This window comes from Pristiophorus japonicus, chromosome 10 (genome assembly GCF_044704955.1).
Source record: "Pristiophorus japonicus isolate sPriJap1 chromosome 10, sPriJap1.hap1, whole genome shotgun sequence".
Taxonomy (NCBI): domain Eukaryota; kingdom Metazoa; phylum Chordata; class Chondrichthyes; family Pristiophoridae; genus Pristiophorus; species Pristiophorus japonicus.
The window spans coordinates 131,854,929-131,882,527 of NC_091986.1; the positions used below are offsets into that span (position 1 = coordinate 131,854,929).

General features: G+C 44.3%; 1 protein-coding gene across 1 annotated transcript in view; it reads left to right on the top strand.

Moving 5' to 3' along the window:
• The window catches only part of LOC139274627 (interleukin-18 receptor accessory protein-like), an 84,739-nt gene extending 60,513 nt beyond the window's left edge, over positions 1-24,226 (top strand). Inside the window, exons 8-11 of the mRNA XM_070891305.1 lie at positions 1,125-1,270; positions 1,969-2,118; positions 8,755-8,934; positions 23,868-24,226. Of these exons, the coding sequence (XP_070747406.1) occupies positions 1,125-1,270; positions 1,969-2,118; positions 8,755-8,934; positions 23,868-24,226 (835 nt within the window). The remainder of the gene's footprint in view (positions 1-1,124; positions 1,271-1,968; positions 2,119-8,754; positions 8,935-23,867) is intronic.
• Positions 24,227-27,599: the final 3,373 nt, after the last annotated feature.

Consider the following 27,599-nt stretch of genomic DNA (forward strand, 5'->3'; position numbering starts at 1 on the left):
ATCCCCTCATGAAATTGCCTCTCTGGAAATTGCCCTTTTCCCATTATTGCCCCGCTGGAGCAGCCCTGCCTCCGTTCAGTGCACCTCACAGCTTTTGTTGTTCGTACACTCTCTGTGTCATAGTGGCCCGGCCACCCTTAAAGGGGAGGGCGCACTGCTGCAGCCGCCATGCTATTTCTTTTGTTGGCCGACTGCCAGGTCGGTCCGACAATTATGGCTGCGGGTTCTGCTGGGCCACCAACAGGCAGCCTGGTTCCCCCCTCGAGTGCCAGGCTGCTGGCCCGGCCAAAACCGCCTAATGTTTGCCACTAAATTCTGCAGAGTTCGCAACGGCCCTCCCCTTTAACTGAAGCAGAGAGGCGTTGTGACCTGCCAGCTTGATGATGTCATCAGCGCGGCGCTGATGACTGATAGCCAAGGCATGGCCACGGCCAGTCCCCAGTACTACTGCATGCAGTGCCTGCAGCCTATCTCAACCTACCTCCAGCTTTTGTACTTAATCATGGAATTCAAGCCCGAAAATATCATTAGCACTCCTATAATATTCATTTTTTTTAAATTACTTATCACTGTGTCCATACTAAAATATTGGGGCAGATTCTCCTATTATTGCGTTCAGGCATGGTAGATCATATATTTAAACGAATGGACACACAATCACTTTGTTGCAGCCAGGTGACACGATATAGCCAAAGACAATAACAGGATAATCTGCTCCATTTTGTGTTACATGTAATAAAACCTTGTATTCCCTTACTCACTGTGAGCAAGGCCGCAGAAGATCTTATTTAAAATTAATAGTATTAAAATATGCTGTGCTTTATTATTATTGAACATATTAATGCATTCATATAAATTCCTGTGTCTGCTATTTTAACAAAGGCATTAATCTATTTAAAATAATGGATTGACTAAAATAGTTGCCAAAGCAACTTGATACAAACATTGTACAGTGTGATTTCAGCATAACTTGTTTAAGCTAATTAACCATGCATAATTTATAGAATGTTTGTGTAAAAATAAAAATAAAAAGAACTCCACTGGACAGTGTAATTGGTTCTGCCATATTTGGGAAAACATTTTATGTTAAATAAATTAAAATTGTTCTTAATTATCCTCTTTAGGTGTACAAACATAATCGATGGATTTACATTAATTCTGAAATCAAACCTGAGTAAAGTTACTGAAGAAGACTTCGGTACCAACTTCACATGCTTCTCCCAGAATTCCCAGGGAAATTCATCTGGTGTGCTTAGACTCAAAGAGAAAGGTGAGAACAAACAGTGAAAGCTTCCACTGACATGTGCTTCAGAAAACTGCAAAATAAGAATCTGTTGTAGTCTCGGAGAAATCCGTCATTTACTGAAATGTGACAAGACAAATTAGGTCACTGGTTTACAGTTGTCCTGACCCGAGTCAGAAATGAGCTAGATTCATGGGAGGAAAGTTATATGTCTGCAGTCTCGGTCCAGTTCGTTAGCCCCAATTTTAAACGAGAGTAGCGAGCAGGGAACAGGGAGAGGGAATCAGCCTCAGAAGTGCAAGGCTGGGACGATTTTAACTCCTGGGCATCATGTGCATGCCATCGGCCAGCTGCATGCCTGAAACCGGTGGGAAGCAGTAACTGGCCAGCGGGTGGCAATGGAATTTTAGGCTGCACCAAATGTACGTTGTGGGAAGGGTGTGTGCAGAGAGCCACAGCTCATACATGTAGGAAAATCTACACACATTGACCAACTGGCTCTGAAATGGCTTGAGGATTTTGGCCTCCATACATTTCCCAGATGATTAATATGCATAATGAAGAACTCTGTCTTTGGTACTGATTTTAACTTTCACTCATCTGTTTAAGCAAGCTGAGATATAATAACCAGTTGCATTCAAATGTAAAGACTGAAAAAATGTTTGTTTTATGAAACTGAATTCCTATGTGCTAATATATATTTGTCATATCTGATACTCTTTCAGAGTCCAACAGCTTTCAAATAAAAGTGATAACCATATCTACATCACTAGTATTTGTGACGATTGTCTGTGGATGTGTTGGAGTCTATAAATTTTGGATTGAAATTGTTCTGCTTTACCGGCACTATTTCTCAAAGGATGAAACCATAGGAGGTGAGAGAAATTCTGGATTACAAAATATTGCTAGAATTCACTTCCACATGGGTGTAATCATAACTGTGGAGGCATTTCTGAATTGAAAACCATATATATATATTTTTTAGTCCTGTTACTAATCTATAAATAAACAGAACAATTATCTTTTAGGGCCATAGTATTCTAGCTCTATCATATCTTGTTTTAGTTTATTCCAAACAATTTATTTTAAAAATTTAGGTTTCTATGTTTCTTCAACTGAATTTTATCAGATTTGAGAAATTAATAGAATAGAATTTTTGAATAACTTTTCTTCCGCTATCTTTTGTATCATACTATGCTTGTGACATGTTACTTGTATTCTCCAAAAGTTACCATAAGTATTTTAATTACCCTTGTCATCTTATAGCATATAATTTTTTTTTAACATCTGGGTTTATTGTTTGTGTTTGAAATATTTATTGGGTAATAAATGGGAAAAAGACTTAAAACTCTGACAAAATAAGAATCCAGCAAGAAAGTGAGGATTGAAAAAATAATTAAGAAAGTTTTGATTCAAAAATGAAGGATAAAAAATGAAGGATAGGATGGCGTTCCTTAACAGAAGATGTCTGCCTTTTAGCCTTCTTTGGGCAACTCTTCAAACAGCTAGTGAGTGATGAATATGCAACCTCAAGTAATTTGAATATGATTTAAATATGAATTTCTCCAAATTGCATTAATTCAAAAATGCACATTAGAACCCATTGCACCTAATGTTGTGCTTGTAACTACTGAAGGGGCCAAAGAAAAAGCTGTAGGGCTAAAAATCCAGGGGCCTAACACTACCTGTTACAGACAAAACATGGTGAAAGCTAGTGGAGGATCCTATGGTGTCCTCCATTTTGCTCCTCTCCATAGTGCTGCCAGTAAGTATTCATGCCCTGCAAAAAAAAAGGCGGATTGGTTATGTCAGTCGGCGTGCTACGCCAACTTAATGTCACCATGGCCAACTTTGACCCAAGCACTGGGTCATAACTATGCCAGGGAAACATTCCAGCATGTAAAGAGACTGACGGAGGTGCTGTCAGCACCTCTTAAAGAGACACACACATATTTTCAGGTAAGTTTGCATTTAAGCTTTTGGACTGTTTTTAAAAACATTTTATTGAAGTAGTGGCTTGCTGCACTAGATATTAAAAGTTTTTAAAGTGTGTAGGGAGTGCTGCAGGGTGCTTTCAAGACCTTGGATGGTAAAGGAAGGCCTCTGAGAAAACCGAAAATGCTGCAAATACTCAACAGGTCAGGCAACATCCATGGAGTGAGAAACAGAGTTCACATCTCAGGTCGAGATGCTGCCTGACCTGGTGAGTATTTCCATCATTTTATGCTGGCATTTCAGATTTACAGCATCCACTCACAGAGGGAAGAGGAAGAAGCCGAAGAGGAACAAGCCGAACAGAAGAAAGCCGACAGAAAGATATCCTGGATGGAATCATCCATCTGCGGTCCCAGTGACCACAACCCCACTTCCCCTTTCAACATTAGTCCCACACTTTACCTTCCCACTATTACTGACCATCACAGTGTCCTCTTGGCCACAATGCTGAAATAAAAGCCACCACAAAGCAAACTTTCCAATCCAACTTTATACATCTATCCATCCAATAAGACATCAAGAAATCTGCTCATCACCCTTATGCATTCTCTTAGTGATTGTCTTATGTGTGCCTTTACTTGCCCTACTGATATCATGCAGTGCAGCCCCAGTAGCTGCAGCATGGCTGGTGGAAGGCTGCTGACTTTCATTAGGGAACACTGCAAATGGCCTTGCTGATTGATCTTGAGGAGCTGGTGGCTGTGAGTGTCAAATAAATCTTCTTCTTCTTCTTCTTCTTCACTCTCCTCTCCCTCTTCTTGGTCACCCACTAACTAGGCAGGTTGCATTTCTTGGGAGTGTGAAATGAGGAAGACGCAAAGGTGCAGTTGTGGTGAAGGGAGGGCGGGAAAGCATGCGAGAAAGAGGATAACGTATGAGGATACCCGCATCTTGTATCTTTTCAGCCCCGCAGCTGGCCAAAGGCTCAGCCATGCCCTAGCCAAGAATGGCCTGCACCATCTCTTCGAAGGGAATGAGTTGAGGCTAGGAATAGGAGATGTGACTCGTGATTAATACAGATTGTTGTTAGGTGAGTGATTGGTAGGGTTGTGGGGGGGGGGGCGAAGTAGTCGTGCATTGAGCAATGTGTGAGGCTAGTGATGCAGTTGGTAGGAAATGGCTTTTGAAGAGACATTCACTGACCTTGACCAGTCTTCTGAGGTCATGAAGCTTCTTTGGGCACTGGAGCCAGGCAATGAGGGTGACACTGCTAACAGTGACAGCCTCAGTGATGTGGTCCAACATCATTCTTTCTGGAGGGCTTCCTGGCCCTATGGGTAGAGGACTTCAGTGTACATAGCTGGACTGCCTGTGTGGGGCCTTGGGTGCCCCTTCCCCGGTTTGCTAAGCTATTTAGTGTTGAAGCACTAATTTATTTTTTTAATTTTACCTCTACACTTTCTATTCTCTTCTAGGCTTTCTGCAGTATTGAGCTCTCGATGTCTGATATAAGCTTTCTTTTTTTGCCTTATTTTAACCTGTATGCTCCTTGTCATTTATGGGGCTCTAAATTTGGTAGCTCTACCCTTTTTCTTTGTGGGAACATGTTTACCCTGAACCCCTTGTATCTCCCCCTTGAATGCCTCCCACTGCTCCGACACTGATTTACCTTCAAGTAGCTATTTCGAGTCCACTTTGGCTAAATCACTTCTCAACCTAGTCAAATTGGCCTTTCCCCAATTTAAAATCTTTACTCATGTTTTATCATTGTCTTTATCAATAACTATGCTAAAACTAACTGAATTATGATCACTGCCAAAAAAATGCTCTCCCACTGACACACCTTCCACCTACCCAGCTTCATTCCCTAAAACTAAATCCAGAACTGCCCTCCCCCCACCCCTGTTGGACTTGTTATAATTAATTGCCCAGAGTGAGGCTGTGGAGAGTACGAGAACTTCGGGTCGGAGGCCTGTATTAACGCCACCAGGAGGGTGTTGCATGGTAAGTTAGTGCTGCGCTCCACATCGCCAACCTCCAGAGCTAATTTTTCAATGGAAGCACTGCAGCCATTTTCGACAGCAGTTAACTCGAGTTGCCGGTGACGCCGGCAATTCTGTTGGCACTCACAAATTCCCCCCACCAGCCCCCCAGACATTGCTTTTACATACTATAGGGGTGAAATTGGATATGGGGTGAGGATGAAAAACAGGTTGAATCACATTTGCCGACCATTATACCTGATATTCAGTTATATTGAAGTTAATGGAAGCGAATGTCGAGCAGTGCCTTTAACAGGTGATTAATGCGATACTGCCTGATTTACATCTCTGTCTATGTCTAATTTTACCACTAATACGACTTGTCATGTATCCTATATGGCTACTGTTTGTACTATCACAAGGTGTGCCACCAGAGTGCACAGCAGTGGGAGACTTGTAGGTTACCTGTACAGGTGTGCCTGGCCTAGTATAAAAGACAGGCCACCAGGTATGATCCTCACTCTGGAGTTATCAATAAAGGACTACGGTCACTACAGTTCAAGTATAACACATTGCCTCGTGGATTCATTATCAGAGCATCCTAGGACATAACAATTGGCGACGAGATTATGGACTTTCACGCGAAAATGGCTACTCTTGGTATGTTGCAGCAAATCGCCGATGGTGATGATTGGGACGCCTTTGTGGAGAGGCTCGACCATTTCTTCACAGCAAACGACCTGGCAGGAGACAACCCGGCCACACTGGCTGGCAAGCGCAGAGCTATCCTGCCAACCAGTTGTGGGCGCACCGTATAATCCCTCATCAGGGACTTGCTGGCACCAGCAAAGACAACGACCAATACGTATGAGGAGCTCGTAACACTGATCCATGAGCAACTCAAGCCCAAGGAGAGCATCCTCACAGCCAGACACCGGTTCTACACCCACTGACAGCCTGAAGACCAGGAAATCGCGAAATACGCTGCAGACCTCAGGAGGCTGGCGGCACCGTGTGATTTTGCCGGCCACCTCCCCGAAGCGCTGCGGGACATTTTTGTCATTGGAATTGGCCATGAGGGCCTTCTTCATAAGCTACTGTCGGCGGATACCACAGTCACACTGCAGAAGGCCATCTCTGTGAGCCAGGCATTCATGACCTCGACCTGCAGCTCTAGGCAGATGACTCTTCCTCAGGAAGCAAACCCAGCAAGTACTGTGCACAGAGTGGCGCTTTTAGAGGCTGGACTGTACAATGTGAACCTTCTCAGGGAAGAGAGAACAGGCCCCCGGGTCCCTTAACTCAGAGTCCACCGAGGGGGCTAATCGAGTAGCCCCATGCTGGCGTTGTGTAGGGAATCACAGGGCTCACCAGTGCTGTTTTAAAGACTATGTTTGCAAAGGCTGCAGCACAAAGGGCCACCTCCAGCGAATGTGTAAGAGAAACATGACTCACTGTGTCGATGAAGACTCTGCAGATGGCCATGAATCCAGCGCGGATTATGAAATGATAGGAAGAGAGGCAGCTCAGTCCCACGAGTTATATGGCATGTTTACCTGCACCACCGAATGTTCCCCGTTGAGGATGGAAGTCGAGATAGATGGCGTTCCAGTCTTCATGGAAGTGGACACGGGGGCAAGCCAGTCAGTAATGAATCAAGAAGCCTTTGAGAGGCTGTGGGACAATCAAGCTGACCGCTCAGCACGACTGCATGGAGATGATCCAGCTGGGACGACCTGAGCGCACCTTCCAGGCTCCAGTGGCAGGACTCCAGAGGAAGAAAATCGGATCCACAGGCGACTCCCCAGCTTCGGTGGCAGAACCCAGAGAGAAGAGGATCACTGCAGTCGACATCGTGGATGGAGGAAAGATGGCGCACGAACCACGAGGTGATGCGCTGAAGAAAAAGATGGCGGTGGTCAGCCACGAGGTGCAGCGCTGATGGAGCAACATGTGGCACCAAACGGAGAAGAGGATTGGGGTAAAGAAAGCAAGGCTCTCCTAAAGGAGGCCCGCAACCCACCATACTTAAAGAGACAGTTCCACATACTCAAGCGATGTAATAGCAACTGTGAGTTAGAGGTAAAATGTGTAACTGATGATTAGAGTTGTGTACATGCAACAAGCAAGGAAAAGTCATTCGATCACGATCGGAGCTACACGGTATTCACAATAAGTAATGAAACATTGTGCGATGAAGGATTTCAACTGCATACAGCCAATGCAGCGGGCAAACACCCATCAGGAGCACACAGGTCCAGCGAGCTACACAACGCTGTGGCCTATGTTCCTGGGACCAGAGTTATGCACCATGGAGTGTGGCCACAAGCAGCCTATACACATGAACTGCAGAGCAAGCGATCTCAGGAGGGCAATGGCACTGGTATCGATATCCTGCCCCTGATCGGCTTCACTTCTCAGGCACCCGATGGCACCAACCGCCACGAGCCTGAAAGAGCAAACTGTGCTAAGGCACAGCCTCCAGACCCTATCACCACCAAGGCTACACCCGGGAACGAGGGGTCACCCGCAACTGTTCTCCCAAATGGGACCGGGACCAGCCAGGATCCCAAACCAAACAATGCCCAAGCTAGCGAGTCAGCAGTTCCCTGTGCACTGCTAGACGACAGCTCCTCAGGGAGCAGCAGCGACCCAGGGTGCAAAGAAAGGACAGGGAAGTCACAGGTATCTGTGAACCTGCCCGATGCTAGGAGCAACGATAACAGCCCTGAGAGCAGGCAACTTGAGCCAACCAGGTTCCCACTGCCAGCACTGGGCACCGCGCCGCCACCAGACTACCTGGGCACCATCCAGCAGTTCTGGAACTAGCTTGTCCTTATGCATGGTTACCAATCCCCAGTACGCATCGATAATGTACCTCACCAGTCTATTGTACTTGTCTCACAACTGAACCACAAATGTAATGCAAACTTGTTTTTCTGGACTTGAATGTATATGAATGCAATGAGCCTCCAGCATAATCTATATGTGGGGTGGGGGTTGGGGGGCAGGGGGGAGAATGGAGTGGTCAGGGACACACACAAACAGCAACCACCAGCACTCTACTGCCAACGAAACAACAACCACTCACCGAAGATTGAAATGACCCGCCCAGAGCACAGTCAATGCAGAGGTGATTTGCACTAAAGGCTTGGGGGAGAGTGATGTCATGTATCCTATATGGCTACTGTTTGTATTATCACAAGGTGTGCGACAGCAGTGGGAGACTTGTAGGTTACCTGTAGAGGTGTGTTTGGCCTAGTTTTTTTTTTGTGCCTGGCCTAGTATAAAAGGCAGGCCACCAGGTGTGATCCTCACTCTGGAGTTATCAATAAAGGACTAAGGTCGCTACAGTTCAAGTACAACACATTGTCTCGTGGAATCATTATCAGAGCATCCAAGGACATAATAGATCTAAAATTTCAAATGGGATTTAAAAAAATTAATGTATCCAAATTTACTTTCTTTTCTGTCTGTTACATAAAACTTTGGAATGTATTGAAAATGGCTCAAAGACAGTAATCTCCATTCTTTTTGCTTTTTTCTCTTGCCCCCACCCTCCCCACCACTACACCACTGATTCCTTGTGACTAGATGGGAAAGAATTTGATGCCTTTGTTTCGTATGCAAAGGTTTCTTCCTCGGGAGAGGACGATGAGAGTGATAATTATATTACAGAGGAGAGGTTTGCTCTGGAGCTTCTTCCATCCGTGCTAGAGAAGCAGCATGGATATAAGCTGTGCCTCTTTGAGAGGGATGTACTGCCTGGAGGGGGTGAGTGTTCTTTTGTATTTGTTTAATTTGTTTTAATTTACACTATTTATTTTACACAGCCTATATTGAGGGGATTGCCACAGGAATGCCTCTTTACTGTATCGATGCTACCCTCCCATCCTCCTTTATTTCCACACTACATACCCTCCCACACAAAATAGTGAATCATTAGCATCACTTTAATGAATGTTAAGATCTCTACACATCTGACAGCTCCAAAGGGTGAGATGTGTAATTCCTAGATATCCCAACCTTTAAAATCCTCACAGAAAATTCACTTCCCTACTCACAGATATGTTAGTACTGAAGAATAAACAATGTTGAACATTTCCAACAGGAAAACTTTCAGATTGCTTTAGTTTACCAGGGGTCCCCACAGCTTTAAGACCATAATCACTCAGATCCAGATACCAAATTCATCTGAATTGCTGGCATGATTGAGTGAAATAAAAGCAGTTTATTAAGATACAGATTTATTTTTGATTCATTCCTGGGATGTGGGCGTTGCTGGCAAGGCCAATATTTATTGTCCATTTCTAATTGCCCTTGAGGAGGTAGTAGTGAGCTGCCTCCTTGCAGTCTGTGTGGTGAAGGTACTCCCACAGTGCAGTTAGGGAGGAAATTCCAGGATTATGACCCAGCAATGATGAAGCAATGGCGATATATTTCCAAGTCAGGATGGTGTGTAACTTGGAAGGGAACTTGCAGGTGGTGGTGTTCCCATGCGCCTGCTGCCCTTGTCCTTCTAGGTGGTAGAGATCGCGGGTTTGGGAGGTGCTGCCGAAGAAATCTTGCGAGTTATTGCAGTGCATCTTGTAGATAGTACATACTGCAGCCACGCTGCACTGGTAGTGGAGGGAGTGAAAGTTTAAGTGGTGGATGGGGTGCCAATCAAGGGGGCTGCTTTCTCCTGGATGGTGTCGAGCTTCTTGAGTGTTGTTGGAGCTGCACTGATCCAGTAAGTGGAGAGAACATAAGAACATAAGAATTAGGAGCAGGAGTAGGCCATTCAACCCCTCGAGCCTGCTCCATAATTCAATAAGATCATGGCTGATCTTTTACCTCAACTCCATTTTCCAGTACTGTCCCCATATCCCTTGATTCCCTTAATATTCAAAAATCTATTGATCTCCATCTTGAATATACTCAAAGACTGAGCCTGCATAACCCTCTGGGGTAGAGAATTCCAAGGATTCACCACCCTCTGATTGAAGAAGCTTCTCCTCATCTCAGTCCTAAATGTCCGACGCCCTATTCTGAGAGTGTGATACCCAGCTAGAGGAAACACCCTTCCTGCATCTACCCTGTCAAGCCCTGTAAGAATTTTCTATGTTTCAATGAGATTACCTCTCATTCTTCTAAACTGTAGAGAATACAGGCTCAAACTCTCCTCATAGGACAATCCCCCATCCCAGGAATCAGTCTGGTAAACCATCGTTGCATTCCCTCTATGACAAGTATAACCTTCCTTAGGTAAGGGGACCAAAACTGTACAAAATACTCCAGGTACGGTCTCACCCGGGCCCTATGTAATTGCAAAAAGATATTTTTATTATTATACTCAAACCCTCTTGTAATAAAGAGTATTCCATCATATGCCTGACTTGTGCCTTATAGATGGTGGAAAGGCTTTGGGGTGTCAGGAGGTGAGACACTCGCCGCAGAATATCCAGCCTCTGACCCGCTCTTGATGCCACAATATTTATGTGGCTGGGCCAGTTAAGTTTCTGGTCAATGGTGACCCCCAGAATATTGATGGTGGGGGATTCACCGATGGTAATGCCGTTGAATATCAAGGCGCTGTGGTTAGACTCTCGCTTGTTGGAGATAGTCATTGCCTGGCACTTGTGTGGCGCAAGTGTTACTTGCCACTTATCAGCCCAAGCCTGAATGTCGTCCAGGTCTTGCTGCATGCGGGCATGGATTTCTTTATTTTCTGAGAAGTTGAGAATGGAACTGAATACTGTGCAATCATCAGTGATCATCCCCAGTTCTGACCTTATGATGGGGCACAAAGCAATCCATGCAGCAACGTCCTGGGGCTGAGATGATTGACCTTCAACAACCACCATCTTCCTTTGTGCTAGGTATGACTCCAGCCAGTGGAGAGTTTTCCCTTGCATTTCCATTGACTTTAATTTTTCAAGCTCTCCTTAATGCCGCACACAGTCACATGCTGCCTTGCTGTCAAGGACAGTCACTTTCACCTCACCTCTGGAATTCAGCTCTTTTGTCCATGTTTGGATCAAGGCTGTAATGAGAGCTGGAGCTGAATGGTCCTGGCGGTACCCAAACTGGGCATCAGTGAGCAGGTTATTGGTGAGTAAGAACCGCTTGATAGCACTGTCGACAATATCTTCAATCACTTTGCTGATGATTGAGAATAGACTGATGGGGCAGTAATTGGCCAGATTGGATTTGTTCTGCTCTTCGTGGACAAGGACTTATCTGAGCAGTTTCCCACATTATTGGTTATATGCCACTGTTGTAGCTGTATTGGAACAGGTTGGCTAGAGGCGCGGCTAGTTCTGGAACACAAGTCTTCAGCATGATAGCCGGCATGTTGTCGGGGCTCATAGCCTTTGCTGTGTCCAGTGCGCTCAGCCATTTCTTAATATCACTTGGCGTGAAATGAATTGGCTAAAGACTTGCTTTAATGATGGTGGGGACCTCAGGACAAAGCTGCTATAGATCATCCACTCGGCACTTCTGGCTGAAGATGGTTGCAAACGCTTCAGCATTGAATTTTACTCTCACATACTGGGCTCCGCCATCATTGAGGATGGAGATATTCATGGAGCTTCCTTCTCCCATTAATTTTTTAATGGACCACCATCACGGCTGGATGTGGCAAGACTGCACAGCTTTGATTTGTTCTGTTGATTATGGGATCGTTTAGCTCTATCTATAGCATGCTGCTTCCGCTGTTTAGTATGCATGTCGTCTTGTGTTGCAGCTTCCCCAGGTTGGCACCTCCTTTTTAGGTATGCCTGGTGCTGCTCCTGGCATGCTCTTCTGCACTCCTCGTTGAACCAGGGTTGGCCTCCTGGCTTGAGGGTAATGGTAGAGTGAGGGATATGCCAGGATAAAGATTGTGGCGGAATACAATTCTGCTGCTGCTGATGGCTCACTGCACCTCATGATAATATAGTAGTCAATAGAGAGGGCCACATGTTATGCCAGAACGTCTCTGTTTTAACAGGCTTCAATATTGATATAGCTGTGCAAAGCTTTAGTAAATTATGTCAAATAAAATTAAAATACTTTAACATTTTTCATTATACTATACCATACAGATACAACATTCAAAATCCAGAATCCTCAGGAAGCATTCCATGCCGGTTTTTGGGTTTTTCTGGATTTCAGACAATAAAATCAATAATTTGAAATCCGGAATTCTCAACCAAATCCGTGCCGGGTTTTGAGCGGTGAGGTCCGAAATCTGGCAAAACCCGAAATCCAGCACAGATTCAGTCGAGGATTTCAGATTTCAGACTATTGCTTTTTTTGTCTGAAATCCAGAATCCTCGACTGAATCCGTGCCGGATTTCAGGTTTTGCCAGATTTCGGACCTCGCTGCCTACCGATTCCCGCCACCAGCGGCCCTCCAGCGGCGCGGCGTAGCCTCCTTATTCCTCCTACCAAACTGAATCATTCCATGGTTGGGCACCTCAAAAATGTCCAGTTTTAGGTCAATAATTGCAGATCCTGAACGACTTCATCTGGGTTGCGCAAAATATCCGGTTTTCGGACAATTCCGGTTTTTGGAGTTCTGGATTCAGGGCATTTATTATATAAATTCCATGCTGAGCCATGTAATGTAATCGAGTAATCTCATTATGGCAGATAACAGTACACATTATTTAGCTACCTGCATAGCTACAGAGAGAGAAAGAGGGAGAGCCTGACTTTAAGTCCTGAGAAATAAAGATACTTTTATACATGGGCTTGTTCAGTTCAGGTTCCAGAAGACGAGTATTCATGAGCCAGTCCCCTGCATTTACAGTACTGAATCTGACTCCCTTATCTCAGTGATAGAATCAAAGACCCAGATCTTTGTGGATCTATGATTCTTCTGCCAGTCTTCAGGAATCCAAACTAAACAAGCCCCACTGTTAGAGCAGCTTTATTTCTTACCACCTGAAGGCAGACTCTGTCCCTCTCTCTCTAGCTATACTGGGAGTAAAAGAAGGTGCGGAGAAGAAAGCATTGGGCAGAGCTTGCATCTGCAATTAAAATTCAGGCTGTGGTCTTCGCCACAGGTTTTTAATTGTCTTTCTATTCCCAGTGTGGAGTGTTGGATGACTACTTTGTCTGCATAATAATCTTTGAGGCCTAAATGCCTTCGTGCCCCAAACCAGGTATGTTTCTGGTGGAGTGCAGTGATGGCAGACCAGAATGGAGAGGCCCAAGGACCAAAATAAATTCAACGTCAGGCCTCATCAGATTAAATCAGGCAAGCTGCAGGCCCCCGACACAGCTCGCCTGCTGAGGCCTTAAGAATTGTGGCCTGCAACATGGCCCGGAGACAGGTCCAGGGGGGAGGGGTGGTGGCTAGTAGCGGCCCGGAGTTCTTTTGCGGTGCTTTGAGGAGCATTCTTGAGGCTTATTTTGAGCAACCCCTTTAAGGACTGCTGGTTAGGCTTCTGCTTGTGCATCACAACCTCCAACTAGGGCAAAGAAGTTTAGGAGACCGGTTCTGAAATTGTAGTACAATATTAAAATGAGGCTTCTGCTCATTTTGTGCGATGCCAGGGATGCCTAAAAAAGGCCCCGACCAAGTTAGCAGAGGCCTGATCTCCTGTAACGATCAGGCACGGACGGGCCTCTAAACTGCAAAATTGGTTATTGTAGCACTCATTTTAGGCTCCGTTGTAGGTTTCTGTTTCAAGTTCTGCCCCTACTGAAATAGAAAGCTGCTTTTATATTGTTTTGTGTCATGTTGGTGTCATCTGTGTTCCTGAGGTATCAGGCAACTGTGACTCTACAGGAAACTAAGAGGTACACATCCAAAATGTCAATAACCTATCTTTTCTCTTTACTGATGTTGGTTGGCCTGTTAAGTATTGCATTTTCGTTTCTTGTTTCAGGTTTCCAGCATTTGCAGCTTTTTCTTTTATTCTAAAATAAACCTGAAAGATTTGTTTTTTACTGCTTTAGCAAATCTGGCAAGAGTTGCCAGCTGACAACACTAGTACAACAACAACTTAAATTTATATCATGCCTTTAATGCAGTAAAATGACCCAAGGTGCTTCACAGGAGCATAATAAAACAAAATTTGACACCGAACCACTTAAAGAGAAATAGAAGTGATGGGCTCGAGTCGAGAGTGGCAGCCAGAATGCACATGCGAATAGACACATACAGCATAAAAACAATATAAATGCAGCTTAAAATTGCCTAGTTTCTTATAAACGATTAGGCTAATGAGGTAAAGGTAAGTCTTAGCCTTGTACCATAACATATCTCATCTTTAAACACTGAATATAAAGTTATATAGTGTCAGTGGCTATGGTCGATTATGGTTTTTAGATAGCACAGTGTAGTTTCACACTTTTTACTCATATTTCCTGTTCCTATTTATGTGAAGTAATGTCGAATGCCCTTCTGCACATAAAATTAAGTGTTTTGATAAAGGTCTAATATTTAGAGAAGTCTGCTGAATCACTTTTTATTATTTATATGCATGTATGTTTTAAAGTATACAACATTTTAAACATGCTACAATATGTGCTGCAGTTTTTGTACCAGACCAAACATACAGGTCAACAATGAAATAGGGCATACATTTATCAAATAAAATGTATATGTCTAGTTTGTGGGTTAGGCTGGACTTTCATATTGTGGACATGAATTTCAACCCATACCGAAGAGGTGAGATGAGTATTTCCTCCATAACACTTGCTTTAAAGTGCTTTTAATTTACACTTCACCAAGACATCCTGTTTTGGAAGAGTGAACTTGATACACTGTTCTGGAGTGGGGAGCTGGTCTCTGTAGGCATGCTCAACTCTGCTGTTCATATGGAGACAATAAACAATAAATCACATGATTAATCCTGAAGTAGAACTGTAGAATGTTCATGAATTTATGATTCTGTCAGCTCCTGGATTCTGGGCGTGGAGAGAGACCAGGACATCTGCAGCTGGCTGCACTCGTATAGTGGCTAAAAGGACTGTCAAATTTAATTAATTTTAATTCAAAATTTTGGATTTCAAAGCGGGAACAGTTCCATTTCTAATCATTACTGATTTTATTTGGAAGATGTAGCTACCAGTTCCTAAAATGGAATTGCAATTCCACCAGGAATACTGTCAGGCATGTTTTATATATAAGCAAAATATAAAAACAAAATTGCAAGTGCTGGAGATCAGGTTGGAGAGGCACTCTGGTGACCTGCAATAAAAGACTACGGTCACACTTTACTTTGAGCTCACAGTGTTCAGTCTGACTCTTTCTGCATACATAACAACTGGCGATGAGATACAGATAGCGAACCCAAAGATGCAGAGAACAGTGGGCATCCTGGAGAAATTCTCGGAGGGAGATGATTGGGAAACTTTTGTGGAGCGACTCGACCAATACTTCGTAGCCAATGAGCTAGATGGGGAAGGGAGCGCTGCCAAACGAAGGGCGATCCTCCTCACTGTCTGTGGGGCACTGACATATGGCCTCATGAAGAATCTGCTCACTCCAGCGAAACCCACGGAGAAATCGTACGACGATTTGTGCACACTGGTGCGAGAGCATTTGAACCCGAAGGGAAGCGTTCTGATGGTGAGGTACTGGTTCTACACCTACAAAAGGTCTGAAGGCCAGGAAGTGGCGAGTTATGTCGCCGAGCTAAGACGCCTTGCAGGACATTACGAATTTGAAGGACACTTGGAGCACATGCTCAGAGACTTTTTCGTACTTGGCGTTGGCCATGAAACCATACTTAGCAAACTTTTGACTGTAGAGACCCCAACCTTGAGTAAGGCCATAGCGATAGACCAGGCATTCATTGCCACCAGTGACAATACGAAGCAAATCTCTCAGCACACAAGTGCTGCTACAAGTACTGTGAACAAAGTGATGTTGTTTATGAATCGTAATGTACAATGCAGGTCACACATATCTGCAGCTACACGTCCGCAGATGTCTCAGAGTCCACCATCAAGGGTGATGAATGCAAGCCTATTAACACCTCGTTGGCGTTGCGGGGGAGATCATCGTTTCCATTCATGCCGAATCAAAGGGTATGTTTGCAAGGGCTGTGGAACAATGGGACACCTCCAACAAGTGTGCAGGCAAGCTGCAAATCCTGTTAAACCTGCAACCCACCATGTTGCAGAGGAGGGCAGATCCACGGAGGATCAGGATGAACCAGAGCCTCAGACCGAGGAGGCAAAGGTACATGGGGTGCACACATTCACCATGAATTGTCCCCCGATAATGCTGAATGTTGAACTAAATGGACTCCCGGTGTCAATGGAGCTGGACAATGGAGCGAGCCAGTCCATTATGGGCAAAAAGACTTTCGAAAGATTGTGGTGCAACAAGGCCTCAAGGCCAGTGTCAACTCCAGTCCGCATAAAACTAAGAACTTGCACAAAAGAACTGATTCCTGTAATCAGCAGTACTACCGTAAAGGTCTCCTACGATGGAATGGTGCACAAGCTATCACTCTGGGTGGTACCGGGCGATGGTCCCACGCTGCTCAGCAGGAGCTGGCTGGGAAAGATATGCTGGAACTGGGACGACGTCTGAACACTATCGCCCGCTGACGAACTTCGTGCGCCCAGGTCTTAAATAAATTTCCCTCGCTGTTCAAACCAGGTATCAGGAAATTCCAAGGAGCAAAAGTGTAGATCCACCTAATTCCGGGGGCGTGACCCATCCATCATAAGGTGAGAGCAGTCCCGTACATGATGAGAGAAAGGGTAGAGATCGAGCTAGATCGGCTGCAAAGGGAGGGCATCATTTCACCAATCGAGTTCAACGAGTGGGCTAGTCCCAGTCCTCAGGATTTCTCCCTGCAGGACCAATACCCACTACCAAAGGCTGATGACCTCATTGCAACGCTGGCGGGAGGAAAGATGTTCACGAAGCTGAATCTGACTTCAGCTACATGACGCAGGAGCTGGAGGAATCATCAAAGGCCCTCACCTGCATCAACACGCACAAAGGTCTTTTTGTTTATAACAGATGCCCGTTTGGAATCCGATCAGTGGCGGCGATATTCCAGAGAAACATGGAAAGCTTACTGAAGTTGGTCCCGCACACCGTGGTCTTCCAGGACAATGTCTTGCTCACACAGTCGAGCATCTGCAGAACCTGGAGGAGGTACTTAGTCGACTAAACCGCGTGGGGCTCAGGTTAAAATGCTCGAAGTGCATTTTCCTGGTGCCTGAAGTGGAGTTCCTGGGAAGGAGGATTGCGGCGGACGGCATGAGGCCCACAAACGCGAAGACAGAGGCAATCGAGAACGCACTGAGGCCACAGAACGTGACGGAGCTGCGGTCGTTTCTGGAACTCTTGAACTACTTTGGTAACTTCTTATCGGGTCTCAGCATCCTGCTCGAACCACTGCATGTCTCACTATGAAATGGGAACAAATGGGTTTGGGGCAAAAGCCTAGAAAATGCCTTTGTAAAAGCAAGAAAATTGTTATGCTCAAACAAATTGCTTGTGTTGTATGATCCATGTAAGCATTTGGTACTAGCATGTGATGCGCGTCATATGGCGTCGGGCGTGTATTGCAACAAGCTAATGATTTTGGGAAAATGCAATCGGTTGCTTATGCATCAACAGTCTGTCTAAGGCTGAGAGAGCCTACAGCATGGTTGAGAAAGAAGCATTAGCATGTGTCTATGGGATAAAGAAAATGCATCAATACCTGTTTGGGCTAAAATTCGAATTGAAAACTGACCATAAGCCATTTGTATTCCTATTTTCCGAGAGTAAAGAGATAAATACCAACACATCAGTCCACATCTAGAGATAGGCGCTCACGTTGTTCACATACAACTACGCCATCTGCCACAGGCCAGGCACAGAAAACTGCGCCAATGCTCTCAGTAGGGTTCCATTGCCCACCACGGGGATGGAAATAGCGCAGCCCGCAGATCTAGCCATGGTTATGGAAGCATTTGAGAATGAGCAATAACCTGTCATTCCCAGCAGATCAAAACCTAAACAAGCCAGGACCCCTTATTATCTCTCATCAAAAGCTGTGTGCTTCATCGGAACTGGTCCATTGTCCCAGTGGAAATGCAGAAAGAGATAAAGCCGTTCCAATGGCGCAAAGATTAAATGTCTATAAAAGCAGACTGACTTCTGTGGGGCAATCGAGTAGTGGTCCCCATGAAGGGCAGAGACACCTTCATCAATGACCTCCACAGTACCCACCCAGGCATCATAATGATGAAAGCGATAGCCAGATCCCACTTGTGGTGGCCCGGTATCGATGCGGACTTAGAGTCCTGCGTTCACAGATGTAATACATGCTCGCAGTTAAGCAATATACCCAGGGAGGCACCGCTACGTTTATGCTCTTGGCCCTCCAAACTGTGGTCTAGGGTACACGTCGACTATGCAGGCCCACTCTTGGGTAAAATTTTCCTTGTGGTTGTAGACGCGTATTCCAAGTGGATTGAATGTGAGATAATGTCGGCTGGCACGTCCGTTGCTACTACTGAAAGCCTGCGGGCCATGTTTGCCACTCACAGCTTACCTGATGTCCTGGTGAGCGACAACGGGCCATGTTTTACCAGTGCTGAGTTCAAAGAATTTATGACCCGTAACAGGATCAAACATGTCACACCTGCCTCATTTAAACCAGCGTCCAATGGTCAGGCAGAGAGAGCAGTGCAAACCATCAAGCAAGGCTTGAAGAGGATAACTGAAGGCTCACTGCAGATTCTCCTATCCCGAGTTCTGCTTAGCCACTGCACGAGACCCCACTCATTCACTGGGATCCCACCTGCTGAACTGCTCAAGAAAAGAGCACTTAAGACAAGGCTCTCGTTAGTTCACACTGATCTACATGAACAGGTAGAGAGCAGGCGGCTTCAACAAAGTGCATACCATGATAGCGCAAATGTGTCATGTGAGATTGAAATCAATGATCCTGTATTTGTATTGAATTATGGACAAGGTCCCAAGTGGCTTCCCAGCACTGTCATGGCCAAAGAGGGGAGCAGAGTGTTTCGGTCAAACTTTCAAAATTAATTCATTCACCGGAAACACTTGAACCAAATCAAACTCAGATTCACGGACTATCCTGAGAAACCCAACTTGGACCCTACCTTTTTTGATACCCCAACATACAGACCAATGGCAACCGGCACCACGATTGACCACGAAGAAGAACCAATCATCCACAGCAGCCCAACACACCAGGCAGCTCAGCAAGGCCAGCTGCACAGCAGCCCAGCGAGGGCCCAACAAATTATTCAACAATACCAGCTTTCACACCGAGACGATCAACCAGTGTAAGAAGAGCCCCAGATTGACTCACATTGTAAATAGTTACACTATTGACTTTTGGGGGGGTGGGGAGTGTTGTTATATATGTAAACTTGTATTTACTTTGTACAGCCATCAGTGAGCTCATCCCCTGGAGTCCCAAGGGATCCCATAATCCCTTGGGAGCACAGGTATTTAAGGAGGCCTCACAGGTTGGAGAGGCACTCTGGAGACCTGCAATAAAGGACTAAGCTCACACTTTACTTTGAGCTCACGGTGTTCAGTCTGACTCTTTCTGCATACAAAGCAGAAATCATACTTGATAAATCTTCTAGAGTTTTTTGAGGATGTAACTAATAGAATGGATAAGGGAGAACCAGTGGATGTACTGTATTTGGACTTTCAAAAGGCTTTTGACAAGGTCCCACACCAGAGATTAGTGTGCAAAATTAAGGCACATGGTATTGGGGGTAATGTATTGACGTAGATAGAGATCTGGTTGGCAGACAGAAAGCAAAGAGTGGGAATAAACGGGTCCTTTTCAGAATGTCAGGCAGTGACTAGTGGGGTGTCGCAGGTTTCAGTGCTGAGACCCCAGCTATTTACAATATACATTAATGATTTAGACGAAGGAATTGAATGTAATATCTCAAAGATTGCATATGACACTAAGCTGGGTGGCAGTGCGAGCTGTGAGGAGGATGCTAAGAGGCTGCAGGGGGACTTGGACAGGTTCGGTGAATGGGCAAATGCATGGTAGATGCAGTATAATGTGGATAAGTGTGAGGTTATCCATTTTGGTGGCAAAAACAGGAAGGCAGGTTATTATCTGAATGATGACAGATTAGTAAAAGGGGAGGTGCAACGAGACCTGGGTGTCATGGCACATCAGTCATTGAAGGTAAGCATGCAGGTACAGTAAAGAAAGCAAATGGCATGCTGGCCTTCATAGCGAGGGGATTTGAGTATAGGAGCAGTGAGGACTTACTGCAGTTGTACAGGGCCTTGGTGAGACCACACCTTGAGTATTGTTTGCAGTTTTGGTCACCTAATCTGAGGAAGGACATTCTTGCTCTTGAGGGAGTACAGCGAAGGTTCACCAGACTGATTCCCGAGATGGCAGGACTGACAAATGAAGAAAGACTGGATCGACTAGGCCTATATTCACTAAAATTTAGAAGAATGAGAGGGGATTTCATAGAAACATATAAAATTCTGATGGGATTGGACAGGTTAGATGCAGGAAGAATGTTCCTGAAGTTGGGGAAGTCCAGAACCAGGGGTCACAGTCTAAGGATAAGGAGTAAACATATAAACATAGAAAATAAGTGCAGGAGTAGGCCATTCGACCCTTCGAGCCTACACCGCCATTCAATAAGATCATGGCTGATCATTCCCTCACTACCCCTTTCCTGCTTTCTCTCCATACCCCTTGATCTCTTTAGCCCTAAGGGTCATATCTAACTCCCTCTTGAATATGGCATCAACAACTCTCTGCGGCAGGGAATTCCACAGGTTAACAACTCTCTGAGTGAAGAAGTTTCTCATCATCTCAGTCCTAAATGGCCTACCCCTTATTCTAAGACTAGGTCCCCTGGCTCTGGACTTCCCCAACATCGGGAACATTCGACCCGCATCTAACCTGTCCAGTCCCGTCAGAATCTTATACGTTTCTATGAGATCCCCTCTCATTCTTCTAAACTCCAGTGAATAAAGGCCCAGTTGATCCAGTCTCTCCTCATATGTCAGTTCAGCCATCCCTGGAATCAGTCTGGTGAACCTTCGCTGCACTCCCTCAATAGCAAGAACGTCCTTCCTCAGATTGGGAGACCAAAACTGAACACAATATTCCACGTGAGGTCTCATCAAGGCCCTGTACAAGTGCAGTAAGACCTCCCTGCTCCTATACTCAAATACCCTAGCTATGAAGGTCAACATACCATTTGCCTTCTTCACCGCCTGTTGTACCTGTATGCCAACTTTCAATGACTGATGAACCATGACACCCAGGTCTCGTTGCACCTCCCCTTTTCCTAATCTGCCGCCATTCAGATAATACTCTGCCTTTGTGTTTTTGCCCCCAAAATGGATAAACTCACATTTATGCACATTATACTGCATCTGCCATGCATTTGCCCACTCACCTAACCTGTCCAAGTCACCCTGCAGCCTCTTAGCGTCCTCCTCACAGCTCACACCGCCACCCAGTTTAGTGTCATCTGCAAACTTGGAGATATTACACTCAATTCCTTCATCTGAATCGTTAATGTATTTTGTAAAGAGCTGGGGTCCCAGCACTGAGTCCTGCGGCACTCCACTAGTCACTGCATGCCATTTTGAAAAGGACCCGTTTATCCCGACTCTCTGCTTCCTGTCTGTCAACCAGTTCTCTATCCACGTCAGTACATTACCCCCAATACCATGTGCCTTAATTTTGCACACCAATCTCTTGTGCGGGACCTTGTCAAAAGCCTTTTGAAAGTCCAAATACACCACATCCACTGGTTCTCCCTTGTCCACTCTGCTAGTTACATCCTCAAAAAATTCCAGAAGATTCGTCAAGCATGATTTTCCTTTCATAAATCCATGCTGACTTGGACCGATCCTGTCACTGCTTTCCAAATGCGCTGCTATTTCATCCTTAATGATTGATTCCAACATTTTCCCCACTACTGATATCAGGCTAACTGGTCTATAATTACCCGTTTTCTCTCTCCCTCCTTTTTTAAAAACTGGTGTTACATTCGCTACCCTCCAGTCCATAGGAACTGATCCAGATCAATAGACTGTTGGAAAATGATCACCAATGCATCCATTATTTCTAGGCCCACTTCCTTAAGTACTCTTGGATGCAGACTATCAGGCCCCGGGGATTTATCGGCTTTCAATCCCATCAATTTCCCTAACACAATTTCCCACCTAATAAGGATATCCTTCAGTTCCTCCTTCTCACTCGACCCACTGTCCCCTAGTACACCCAGAAGATAAGCCATTTAGGATCGAGATGAGGAAAAACTTCTTCACTCAGAGAATTGTGAACCTGTGGAATTCTCTATCACAGAAATTTGTTGAGACCAGTTCGTTAGATATATTGAAAAAGGAGTTAGATGTGGCCCTTATGGCTAAAGGCATGAAGGGGTATGGAGAGAAAGCAGGAATGGGGTAGTGAAGTTGCATAATCAGCCATGATCATATTGAACAGTGGTGTAGGCTCGAAGGGCTGAATGGCCTGCTCCTGCACCTATTTTCTATGTTTCTATGTCTCTCTCTCTCTCTCTCTCTCTGCTCCAGTCTCTTTCTCTCTCTCTCTCTGCCCCAGTCTCTCTCTCTCTTTGCTCCAGTCTCTCTCTCTCTCTCTCTCTTTGCTCCAGTCTCTCTCTCTCTCTCTGCTCCAGTCTCTCTCTCTCTGCCCTAGTGTCTCTTTCTACCCTCTTCTCACTCTCTCTCACCCACCTCTAATTTCCTCTCTCTCTTCGGTCACAAAAATGTTGGTGTGGATAATCACAGCGATAATTTAAACAAAAGTCCTAGCGGCTCCTTTAGTATAGTCATTGATTGTTGAAAGATAACCCAAAAGCTTGAGCAGCAGCTCCAGACTCAGACGGCAACGTGGATCGGCCCCACTTCCGGCTCCCTCACATATCATACTGCGCATGCCCCGCACGGGTCAAGCGCGCATGCACAAAAATGGGCGGGGTCCACCGCACATATGCACAGAAGGACACAAAAATTTTCGTGCAGATAATCACTTTGATAAAAACAGTCCTTAAGGTGAATCAGTACTCTGTAATTTGAATTTGTGCTCGTTATCTGTCATCGGTTCATCAATTTTGAATGGGTGATTTAAATCTCTTCTGTTTTTATAAGTGTTCATACTACTACTTTTGTAATGTTTTCATTTTCTTCTGTGTATATTTAATGTTGTAACAAATGTGTCCTATAGTTTTTATGGACTGACAGTGTGGTATTTTTACATCTAATGGTGAGAACAAGTGTGCAAGGTAGTATCCCCTGTTACTTCTTATGTAAATTATCCCAGTAGAAAGGCAATTATTAGTTCTGAGGCATATTATTCCTATTCATGGGACATCTAAGATTGAACATTATAGGTCAGAAGGCACACAGATTCACTTATAGAAACTGAAGTTCACTGTGAACATAATGGAAATAAGATGGGAGAAAATCTGAATGGTAACACCTTCTTGGTTCTTCAATTAAAAAAAAATCAATGATAGAACTTAACTGTCCAGTTACCTTCTTTAATATGTATAAACATAACATAGAAAGTGGCATCATTGTGAGGATTACACAGACTCTCAGTTTTGTGAGCTCCACCAGAATGCAATTGTGTACCTCACAGTTATGACTTGACAAAATGAAAACGTGAGTTTCTGGATTCAACTCAAAAATTTGTAAACGATATAAACCACTAGTCATACAACAAATAGTCGTATGTAATTGTTCTATTTTTTTTTTTGTCCAGTTTACACTGAAGATGTTATTTCATGTATAAAGAGAAGCAGAAGAGTAATAATTGTCCTTAGCCCAAATTACATTGCACCGACTGAATCGAGGATCTTTGAACTGCAGACAGGAGTCAACAGTATGCTTGATAATTTCAAAACAAAGGTAATTTTGATCAAATTCAGATCTCTGCCTGACATAACTGACCTTCCACACAATGTTAAAAAGGCCATCACAGTGCTGCCAGAGATACCATGGAAAGGAAACAAGTCTTCTCCCCCATCCTCACAATTCTGGAAGATGCTCAGGTACTATATGCCGGTGAAGAAGAATGAGTTATGTGAGAAGTGGGAGCTTCTGTCAAAAGTTGCTGTCTAATGGACAAACTATGACCGTTTAGCATTGTAAACTATTATATACCATTTAATTATCCATTTAATTGTACTCTGTGCAATATATTGTCTAAAGTATACGGAAATCACAAACTCAGTCCTGTTCTTATTATTGGTTGAGGTACTGCACTGTTTTTAGTTTATATTAAGTGAAAGAATAGCATGTTCCTGCATTAATTCTAAACTTATCATGTTTCAGAATTTTTCTTCACAGTAAGGATTTTCAGATTGAATTTTCTTTAAGCTTTGTGTTTTAAAACAAAGTGAATTTACATAGGTTTAAAAAGAAAAGCCACAGGCTGTGGGCATTGGAGAATGTGTATTAAAGTGTATGATAGGGTTAGATGAAGTGGGGTAGGAGGAGGATCACATGGAGCAGTTGGGTAAAATGGCCTGTTTTTGTGCTGTACATTCTATGTAATTCTATGTAAAGCCAGATGAGCCTGAATGAGCAGGAATGGTAAGCAATTCACCACTTTATCTCAGATGGGCAAACAAATATTCACACCGTTTGTGCTATTTATGCTGACAAAGCATCATATCATAGGCGACCCCTCGAACGAGGATGATTTGCTTCCACATGAGTTTGCAGATGTTTTAATGAAGGACCCGATGTTCCAGTCCTGAACTCCAGTTGCGTGGGTGGAAGATGCCTGTGCGTTGCACATCAGCTACCACACGGGCTTGACAGAGCTCGGCCTTTATCCAGTGGCAAGTATTAACCAGGACGACTGGAGACCTGCTCTGCTGCAACTACTGCAGTTAGAGTAACTACTGCGTATAGAATTGCACCCGAGCAAGAGAAGATGGGGAAAAATATGTTCTAAAACCAGCAAGTTAAATTTTGTTCAGAGCACTGAACTCACATGTTTAATTGCGGAGTACCAGGTTTTAACTGTTTCACTGGAAAGCTGCTGTGGACAGTTGTTCTCACCGCCCATCTATTGTACACCAGTACGGCCATGGTGGTTGTCGGAGGCAAGATGCACAGGTCCAGATCAACATGCTTTACACCTGGAGGAACCTTGCTGACACAAAGCAGCTCATTCAGAAGCATATTCAGCACTGGCACAGTCAAACTTGAGAGCGAGGAGCTTTAATGTGCGATTCCTCTTGTTGTCAGTTGGTGGTTGCACTTGGTTCTGTTCATTTACAGAGGGTTTGGAGGCCTGTTCCAAAAAAAAAACACAGCATAAGGTGTCTGTGGAGGATATGTAACCAGTTTGGTTGACAGGCATGCTGATGTATTCCCCGCTCAGAACATGTTAGGAACTCCACCCCTCTACATCGAGAATTAAGCGAGAGAAGAGGGATACAGTGCAATGAGATTTTAATCACAAGTTTGTGACAGTTCTTGGCCTGAAACTGGAAGCTAAAATTTCAATAGGTCAGTTTTTGTAGCTAGAAGTCATCTGAAAAAAAGGTAATGCCTAAAACAAGTAAGTCAGCCCATAAAAGAACAAGGTGCGTGGTTTATTACTTTTTACCATTCTTTTAAGGCAAGAAGTAAGATTGAACTAAATGTGTATAATTTATTTTGACTGTTACTCTGTATGTTCACTTGACGCCTGTGAAATAAAGCAGCTTAACAATTTGTATCTGGCCTTGTATCACTAAGCGTTTGAGTCCAATTTTGAGAAGATTGGAGAAATGCATGGGAGGGCACATATGAAAGATGCAGTATTCAATTCAGATAATCAAGAGAGTCCTACTGTTACACTCCTAGGTTGTGCTATTGTATAATTAGATATCAGGCAGTTCTGACACACTGAATTTAAGATGCTCAGATTGCAATGGGAGAGTCCAACATCTAAGGAAAGTTCAAACTTGCAACACTTACATTGCGACAATTTAAAATAGCTACAATTTAAAGAAGAGTTATAATAATACACTATAGTTATGAGATATTACAACTTGTAAATAGAAAATTTGAAAAAATGTTAGGGACATATTAAAAGGAATAAAATGGACTATATTTTGCAAATCAAATTGGAGGAGTTGTACTATAAGGTGAAGGGTAAGATCTTCACTGATCAGTGAGAACCACCTGATTAAATGTCAAAATGTGAACTTGTTCATTTTAAATTAACAAATCAAAACTTAATTCAGTCTGTGGTTCAGCTTCATGTTAATTGCAGTGTCTGATTTGCTAAAAGCACATTGGGGATCTGTGGCGGTGTTTTCATGAAAAAAAAATTGGTAAATCTTTTTATTGTTTGGGGAGGGAAAAGAGACAGAAGTGGGTGTATAATTTTTGTCACAAAAATGCCAGAGTTACAATCATGTTTTGACATAATTGATTGTACTGTGCGCTTGTAAACAAATGAAGGAAGGTGTACAGAGCATTTCTCAATGAAAACCATGTAAAGGTATTGGCATTGACTGGGCAGATTAGGTAATAGTTCACTAAAGTCTGGAATGCAAATGCTGCAACTGCAACAAACCAGCTGTACTTGCACACAGACACACAGTGAATCAGCAAACCACAGACTTATCCAAGGACGTCTGGAATGTGAAGGTATAATATCCTCTGTGAACCAGTAAAAACAGAAAATAATCATTAGACAGGGAAACTCAATGTATAAAAGTATTTTAAATGGCATCCTTTTAAAGCATGCACAATTATATACAAGTACAGCGTCGAGAATTCGGAGTTACGGAATCCATAATGTTCCGGAATCCGGAAACCCTGCCAAACCGCTTACCGCCGCCAGCCAGGCCCAGGGAAAATCCAAAACTCTAACTTACAGAACACTCACAGAAAGGAAAAAGCAAAAACTCCAACCCTACCTCTTCTTCCAGGGCCTCACAGGCATACCTGCTCCTGGCTCCACACGCAGGGCCCCTTCCCTCGGCCAGAACACGGGTGCACCTAAAATGCAGACCTTGGCACCTCCAGCCTTGCACGCCGGCGGTCAGCCTAAAACTGCCGGTGCAAGACCCCGGTGAAACTCTGTAAACGGCAGTTCCAAAACGAGCCGTCCGAAAACCAGACACGCACATTGCAAATCGCGCAAATCGGGAGCTGCGATCGGATCCACCCCATGACCCCAAACGGAGCTGACCCGCCCTCACCTGACCCGATTGCGATTTTCAGTTTTCATGATTGTACCTGTAACTGTAATGAAAAATACCCGCACCTGTACATGCACTTTTAAAGTCAGCATTTTTGTAAATATTTTAGTAGCATTGAAAGGAGTGGAAGATGCCTGTGTGTGAGTTCTTTGGGGTGGTCGTTGCACACCTGCTACCACACGGGCTTAGCTGAGCAAGGTCTTTGTCCAGTGGCAAGTGGGTCCAAGATGACTGGAGACCAGGCACTGCTGTATGGGCCTAGTTGCCTACGGCGAGATGTTAGC